This window comes from Salvelinus fontinalis, chromosome 1, assembly GCF_029448725.1.
Source record: "Salvelinus fontinalis isolate EN_2023a chromosome 1, ASM2944872v1, whole genome shotgun sequence".
Taxonomy (NCBI): domain Eukaryota; kingdom Metazoa; phylum Chordata; class Actinopteri; order Salmoniformes; family Salmonidae; genus Salvelinus; species Salvelinus fontinalis.
Window position 1 is genome coordinate 4,887,403 of NC_074665.1, and position 8,542 is coordinate 4,895,944.

Below are 8,542 nucleotides of genomic sequence, written 5' to 3' on the forward strand. Positions count from 1 at the left end.
CACTGAGACTCTTTATGACCTGATCCTAGATCACCTACTCTGAGATTCTTTATAACCTGATCCTAGATCACCTACTCTGAGATTCTTTATAACCTGATCCTAGATCACCACCACTGAGACTCTTTATGGCCTGATCCTAGATCACCACCACTGAGACTCTTTATGACCTGATCCTAGATCACCTACTCTGAGATTCTTTATAACCTGATCCTAGATCACCACCACTGAGACTCTTTATGGCCTGATCCTAGATAACCTTCCCTGAGACACTTTATGACCTGATCCAAGATTACCTTCTCTGAGATTCTTTATGAACTGATCCTAGAACAACACTCCTACTCTGAGACTCTTTATGAATACAGGCCCTGGTCCTCAATGTCCATATACAATGGTTGTATTCGTTATGATCTATAGGTCAAACTGATCCTTTATCAGCACTCCTACTCCTAGGGTTTCAAGAAAACCAGGGAACTTTTGGAACGTTTTCGTAATGTTTTAACCGTACTCAATACCCTGATAACCTAATCATTGTCCTGGCTCGGGAGGAGAGTAACCAGGTTGGTCCTGGCTCTACAGGAGAGTAACCAGGCTGGTCCTGGCTCTAGAGGAGAGTAACCAGGCTGGTCCTGGTTCTAGAGGAGAGTTCTCAGACTGGTCCTGGCTCTAGAGGAGAGTAACCAGGCTAGTCCTGGTTCTAGAGGAGAGTAGCCAGGCTGGTCCTGGCTCTAGAGGAGAGTACTCAGGCTGGTCCTGGCTCTAGAGGAGAGTAACCAGGCTGGTCCTGGCTCGCGAGGAGAGTAACCAGGCTGGTCCTGGCTCTAGAGGAGAGTAAACAGGCTGGTCCTGGCTCTAGGGGAGAGTACCCAGGCTGGTCCTGGCTCGGGAGGAGAGTAACCAGGTTGGTCCTGGCTCTAGAGGAGAGTAACCAGGTTGGTCCTGGCTCTAGAGGAGAGTCCCAAGGCTGGTCCTGGCTCTGGAGGAGAGTAACCAGGCTGGTCCTGGCTTGGAAGGAGGGTAACCAGGCTGGTCCTGGCTCTAGAGGAGAGTAAACAGGCTGGTCCTGGCTCTGGAGGAGAGTAACCAGGATGGTCCTTGCTCAGGGGGAGAGTACCCCGGCTGGTCCTGGCTCGGGAGGAGAGTCCCCAGGATGGTCCTGGCTATAGAGGAGAGTCCCCAGGCTGGTCCTGGCTCTAGAGGAGAGTAACCAGGCTGGTCCTGGCTCTAGGGGAGAGTAACCAGCCTGGTCCTGGCTCTAGAGGAGAGTAACCAGGCTGGTCCTGGCTCTAGAGGAGAGTTACCAAGCTGGTCCCGGCTCTGGAAGAGAGTAACCAGGGTGGTCCTGGCTCTAGAGGAGAGTACCAAAGCCGGTCCTGGCTCAAGAGGAGAGTCCCCAGGCTGGTCCTGGCTCAATAGGAGAGTAACCAGGCTGGTCCTGGTTCTAGAGGAGAGTAATCAGGCTGGTCCTGGCTCTAGAGGAGAGTAACCAGGCTGGTCCTGGCTCTAGAGGAGAGTAACCAGGCTGGTCCTGGCTCTAGAGGAGAGTAACCAGGCTGTTCCTGGCTCTGGAGGAGAGTAACCAGGCTGGTCCTGGATCTAGAGGAGAGTAACCAGGCTGGTCCTGGTTCTAGAAGAGAGTAACCAGGCTGGTCCTGCCTCTAGAGGAGAGTCCCCAGGCTTGTCCTGGCTCTAGAGGAGAGTAACCAGGCTGGTCCTGGCTCTAGAGGAGGGTAACCAGGCTGGCCCTGGCTCTAGAGGAGAGTAACCAGGCTGGTCCTGGCTCTAGAGGAGAGTCCCCAGGCTGGTCCTGGCTCTAGAGGATAGTAACCAGGCTGGTCCTGGCTCTAGAGGAGAGCAACCAGGCTGGTCCTGGCTCTAGAGGAGAGTCCCCAGGCTGGTCCTGGCTCTAGAGGACAGTATCCAGGCTGGTCCAGGCTCTAGAGGAGAGTAACCAGGCTGGTCCTTGCTCTGGAGGAGAGTAACCAGGCTGGTCCTGGCTCTAGAGGAGAGTCCCCTGGCTGGTCCTGGCTCTAGACGAGAGTAACCAGGCTGGTCCTGGCTCTAGAGGAGAGTAACCAGGCTGGTCCTGGCTCTAGAGGAGAGTAACCAGGCTGGCCCAGGCTCTAGAGGAGAGTAGCCAAGCTGGTCCTGGCTCTGGAGGAGAGTAACCAGGGTGGTCCTGGCTCTAGAGGAGAATACCAAAACTGGTCCTGGCTCTAGAGGAGAGTCCCCAGGCTGGTCCTGGCTCAAGAGGACAGTATCCAGGCTGGTCCAGGCTCTAGGGGAGAGTAACCAGGCTGGTCCTGGCTCTGGAGGAGAGTAACCAGGCTGGTCCTGGCTCTAGAGGCGAGACCCCAGGCTGGTCCTGGCTCTAGAGGAGAGTAACCAGGCTGGTCCTGGCTCTAGAGGAGAGTAACCATGCTGGTCCTGGCTCTAGAGGAGAGTACCCAGGCTGGTCCAGGCTCTAGAGGAGAGTAGCCAAGCTGGTCCTGGCTCTGGAGGAGAGTAACCAGGGTGGTCCTGGCTCTAGAGGAGAGTACCAAAACTGGTCCTGGCTCTAGAGGAGAGTCCCCAGGCTGGTCCTGGCTCAAGAGGAGAGTAACCAGGCTGGTCCTGGCTCTAGGGGAGAGTAACCAGGCTGGTCCTGGCTCTAGAGGAGAGTACTCAGGCTGGTCCTGGTTCTAGAAGAGAGATCTCAGGCTGGTCCTGGCTCTAGAGGAGAGTAAACAGGCTGGTCCTGGCTCTAGAGGAGAGTAACCAGGCTGGTCCTGGCTCTAGAGGAGAGTAACCAGGCTGTTCCTGGCTGTGGAGGAGAGTAACCAGGCTGGTCCTGGATCTAGAGGAGAGTAACCAGGCTGGTCCTGGTTCTAGAAGAGAGTAACCAGGCTGGTCCTGCCTCTAGAGGAGAGTCCCCAGGCTGGTCCATGCCCTAGAGGAGGGTAACCAGGCTGGTCCTGGCTCTAGAGGAGAGTAACCTGGCTGGTCCTGGCTCTGGAGGAGAGTAACCAGGGTGGTCCTGGCTCTAGAGGAGAGTACCAAAGCTGGTCCTGGCTCTAGAGGAGAGTCCCCAGGCTGGTCCTGGCTCAATAGGAGAGTAACCAGGCTGGTCCTGGTTCTAGAGGAGAGTAACCAGGCTGGTCCTGGCTCTAGAGGAGAGTCCCCAGGCTGGTCCTGGCTCTAGAGGAGAGTAACCAGGCTGGTCCTGGTTCTAGAGGAGAGATCTCAGGCTGGTCCTGGCTCTAAAAGAGAGTCCCCAGGCTGGTCCTGGTTCTAGAAGAGAGATCTCAGGCTGGTCCTGGCTCTAGAGGAGAGTAACCAGGCTGGTCCTGGCTCTAGAGGAGAGTAACCAGGCTGGTCCTGGCTCTAGAGGAGAGTAACCAGGCTGTTCCTGGCTCTGGAGGAGAGTAACCAGGCTGGTCCTGGATCTAGAGGAGAGTAACCAGGCTGGTCCTGGTTCTAGAAGAGAGTAACCAGGCTGGTCCTGCCTCTAGAGGAGAGTCCCCAGGCTGGTCCATGCCCTAGAGGAGGGTAACCAGGCTGGTCCTGGCTCTAGAGGAGAGTAACCAGGCTGGTCCTGGCTCTGGAGGAGAGTAACCAGGGTGGTCCTGGCTCTAGAGGAGAGTACCAAAGCTGGTCCTGGCTCTAGAGGAGAGTCCCCAGGCTGGTCCTGGCTCAATAGGAGAGTAACCAGGCTGGTCCTGGTTCTAGAGGAGAGTAACCAGGCTGGTCCTGGCTCTAGAGGAGAGTCCCCAGGCTGGTCCTGGCTCTAGAGGAGAGTAACCAGGCTGGTCCTGGCTCTGGAGGAGAGTAACCAGGCTGGTCCTGGCTCTAGAGGAGAGTAACCAAGCTGGTCCTGGCTCTGTGCTACAGTCTCTGTTCTAGAACATGTTGAGATTCTGTTACAGTATGATTCCCTTCTCTGTGTTCTAGAACATGTTGAGGTTACATTACAGTATGATTCCCTGCTCTGTGTTCTAGAACATGTTGAGGTTACATTACAGTATGATTCCCTGCTCTGTGTTCTAGAACATGTTGACGTTACATTACAGTATGATTCCCTGCTCTGTGTTCTAGAAGATGTTGAGGTTACATTACAGTATGATTCCCTGCTCTGTGTTCTAGAACATGTTGAGGGTACATTACAGTATGATTATCTGGTCTCTGTTCTAGAACATGTTGAGGTTACATTACAGTATGATTCCCTGGTCTCTGTTCTAGAAGATGTTGAGGTTACATTACAGTATGATTCCCTGGTCTCTGTTCTAGAAGATGTTGAGGTTACATTACAGTATGATTCCCTGGTCTGTGTTCTAGAACATGTTGAGGTTACATTACAGTATGATTCCCTGGTCTCTGTTCTAGAACATGTTGAGGTTACATTACAGTATGATTCCCTGGTCACTGCTAACCCCCCAGCCTGGGACCTGACCCAGAACAGCAAAGTGTAAATATTCAAATATCCAAAAGGAGCTAGTGAATATGAGTTAGTTAGTGTCACCTTCTTCTGTAGTATATGAGTTACTTAGTTAGTTAGTGGCACCTACCTGTCTAGTATATGAGTTAGTTAGTTAGTGTCACCCACCTCTCTAGTATATTAGTTAGTTAGTTAGTGTCACCTACCTCTTTAGTATATTAGTTAGTTAGTTAGTTAGTTAGTGTCACCTACCTCTTTAGTATATGAGTTAGTTAGTGTCACCTACCTCTTTAGTATATGAGTTAGTTAGTGGCAGCTACCTCTTTAGTATATGAGTTAGTTAGTTAGTGTCACCTACCTCTTTAGTATATGAGTTAGTTAGTGGCAGCTAACTCTCTAGTATATGAGTTAGTTAGTTAGCGTCACCGTCACCTACCTCTCTAGTATATTGGTTAGTTAGTTAGCGTCACCTACCTCTTTAGTATATTACTTAGTTAGTTAGTGCCACCTACATCTCTAGTGTAATGGTTAGTTAATTAGTTAGTTAGCGCCACCTACCTCTCTAGTATATGAGTTAGTTAGTTAGTGTCACCTACCTCTAGTATATGAGTTAATTATTTAGTCACCTACCTCTAGGGTATATGAGTTAGTTAGTTAGTCACCAAGTTCTGTAGTATACGAGTTAGTTAGTTTCAACTACCTCTCTCGTTTATGAGATAGTTAGTTAGTTAGTTAGTTAGTGTCACCTACCTCTCTAGTTTATGAGTTAGTTAGTTATTGTCACCTAGCTCTCTAGTATATGAGTTAGTTAGTTAGTGTCAACTACCTCTAGTATATGAGTTAATTAGTTAGTGCCACCTACATCTCTAGTGTAATGGTTAGTTAGTTAATTAGTTAGTCACCTACCTCTTGAGTATATGAGTTAGTTAGTTAGTCACCTACCTCTTGAGTATATGAGTTAGTTAGTTAGTGTCACCTACCTCTAGTATATGAGTTAATTAGTTAGTCACCTACCTCTTGAGTATATGAGTTAGTTAGTCACCAAGTTCTCTAGTATACAAGTTAGTTAGTTTCAACTACCTCTCTCGCTTATGAGGTAGTTAGTTAGTTAGTTAGTGTCACCTACCTCTCTAGTATATGTGTTAGATAGTTAATGTCACCTAACTCTCTAGTTTATGTGTTAGATAGTTAATGTCACCTAACACTCTAGTTTAATTGTGTGAGATAGTTAATGTCACCAAACTCTCTAGTTTATGTGTTAGATAGTTAATGTCACCAAACTCTCTAGCATATGAATTAGTTGGTTAGTTAGTTAGTTAGCGTCACCTACCTCTCTAGTATATGAGTTAGTTAGCTAGTGTCACCTACCTCTAGTTTATTAGTTAATTAGTTAGTCACCTACCTCTAGGGTATATGAGTTAGTTAGTTAGTCACCAAGTTCTCTAGTATACAAGTTAGTTAGTTTCAACTACCTCTCCCGTTTATGAGGTAGTTAGTTAGTTAGTTAGTTAGTTAGTTAGTCTCACCTCCCTCTCTAGTATATTAGTTAGTTAGTTAGTGTCACCTAGCTCTCTAGTATTTGCGTTAGATAGTTAATGTCACCTAACTCTCTACCATATGAATTAGTTGATTAGTTAGTTAGTTAGTTAGTTAGTTAGCGTCACCTACCTCTCTAGTATATGAGTTAGTTAGTGTCACCTACCTCTAGTATATGAGTTAATTAGTTAGTCACCTACCTCTAGAGTATATGAGTTAGTTAGTTAGAGTCACCAATATCTCTAGTATACGAGTTAGTTAGTGTCACCTAGCTCTCTAGTTTATGAGTTAGTTAGTTAGTTTCATCTACCTATCTAGTGTATGAGTTAGTTAGTTAGTGTCACCTACCTCTCTAGTTTATGAGTTAGTTAGTTAGTTAGTTAGTTAGTCTCACCTACCTCTCTAGTTTATGAGTTAGTTAGTTAGTTAGTCTCACCTTCCTCTCTAGTATATTAGTTAGTTAGTTAGTGTCACCTAGCTCTCTAGTATATGCGTTAGATAATTAATGTCACCTAACTCTCTAGCATATGAGTTAGTTGGTTAGTTAATTAGTTAGTTAGTTAGTTAGTTAGTTAGTTAGTTAGTTAGTTAGTTAGCGTCACCTACCTCTCTAGTATATGAGTTAGTTAGTTAGTGTCACCTACCTCTAGTATATGAGTTAATTAGTTAGTCACCTACCTCTAGAGTATATGAGTTAGTTAGAGTCACCAATATCTCTAGTATACGAGTTAGTTAGTCTCACCTCCCTCTCTAGTATATTAGTTAGTTAGTTAGTTTCACCTACCTCTCTAGTATATGAGTTAGATAGTGTAACCTAACTCGCTAGCATATGGGTTAGTTAGTTAGTCTCACCTACCTCTCTAGTATATGAGTTAGTTAGTTAGTGTCACCTAGCTCTCTAGTATATTAATTAGTTAGTTAGTTTCACCAACCTCTCTAGTATATGAGTGAGTTAGTTAATAATGTCACCAACCTCTCTTGTATATGAGTTAGTTAGTGTCACCTTCCTCTCTCATATATTAGGGTAGTTAGTTTGTTAGTTAGTTCGTTAGTTAGTGTCACCTATCTATCTAGTATATGAGTTAGTTAGTTAGCTAGTTAGGGTCACCTACCTCTCTAGTATATATTTTAGTTAGTTCGTTTCACCTACCTATCTAGTATATGGGTTAGTTAGTTAGTTAGCTAGTTCATGAGTTAGCTAGTTAGTTAGTTAGCTAGATAGTTAGTTAGTGTCACCTACCGCTGTAGTATATTTATTAGTTTGCTTGTTTCATCTACCTATCTAGTATATGGTTTAGTTAGTTAGTTAGTTAGTTAGTTAGTTAGTTAGTTAGATAGATAGCTAGCTAGTTAGTGCCACCTACCTCTCTCGTATAGTGGAGTACAGCCCCTGCCAGTTACAGTTCTGAATGGTATTGTTATTATTCAGGTTCTGTTGTTGGTACTCCTGCACTGTGGCGGACGACCCTCCACCCTGCTTCTTAGTACTGGGGAAAATATCTGCTGCCATCTTCTTCTTCTTCTTGTTCTTCAGGGTAATGATCTCGTAGCACACCGGCGGCAGCTTGGACCCGGTACTGCCCCCGGAAGCACCACCGACGTTAACTGTCTTTTTGGAGCTCTTAGAACTCGCCGACTTGCTCTTTACTGACTCTGGGAGCATCAAGAGGAAGGTCAGACATTTCATTTTCCGGCCCTTGGCATCGACCATGAGTGTGTTGTTCTGCAGAGCAGTGGGAGAGTATGCAGAGAAAAGACATCAACTGGCAGAGTAGAAGTGGAAGAGGAGGACAGCGGGCAGAGGAGGAGGGAGAAGGAGGATGCTCAGACAGGACAGTGGTATCAGAGAGTTGTGCAGTAGCAGAAAAACAGCGGCAACAACGAGCAACGAGCTCAGGTCATCAGTCAGTCAAAAAATACTGAGTAGGAAATCAGTCAGAAAGACAGCGAGAAATCCTCTCCTACTCCAAATTTGTGTTCAGAAGCAGTGAGAGAGTAGTGCAGAGAAACCAGCTCCGAACCCTCCTTTACTTCTACTGTATGATTGACTCAGCTTTTAGGGAGCAAACAGCCACAGTACAGATTATCCTCCAGTACGGGTTATCCTCCAGTACGGGTTATCCTCCAGTACGGGTTATCCTCCAGTACGGGTTATCCTCCTCTTTCGTTCACTTTGTCTGAATATAGACAGAATCCAATGTTTTTTTCTGAAGAGAAACAGGAACAATCTGACAATCCAATGGATGATCCTAAGGGACGTTTCCTTTCACCTAGTTTTCATTTTAAGTTTGATTTTGTGACAGACGATGTTTGTCCCAGATACCGTACCAATGATGTCCTTATTGAAAATCACTCTTCACTTCTCTCTCCTCTGCTGTGCCCTGGTGTGACAGCCTAGAGATTTAGTGGAGATGCAGTGGTCCTGAGGCAGGCAGCCTGTTTTCTCTCTCTCTCTCTCTCTCTCTCCGTCTCTCTCTCTCTCTCTCTCTCTCTGTCGCTCAGCTCCTGTCTCTCCGGTCTCTGGCTCCTCTCCCCACCGCCTGTATTCTGCTGACTACAGCGGATGAATGGGATGAGCACAGAAAAGAGGACAGA

The 8,542-nt window shown here is 46.9% G+C and overlaps 1 protein-coding gene across 1 annotated transcript in view; it reads right to left on the bottom strand.

Moving 5' to 3' along the window:
• btbd3b (BTB (POZ) domain containing 3b) overlaps positions 1-8,313 on the bottom strand; it is a 46,079-nt gene extending 37,766 nt beyond the window's left edge. Inside the window, exon 1 of the mRNA XM_055940769.1 lies at positions 7,312-8,313. Within this exon, the coding sequence (XP_055796744.1) occupies positions 7,312-7,658 (347 nt within the window). The 5' untranslated portion in view covers positions 7,659-8,313. The remainder of the gene's footprint in view (positions 1-7,311) is intronic.
• Positions 8,314-8,542: the final 229 nt, after the last annotated feature.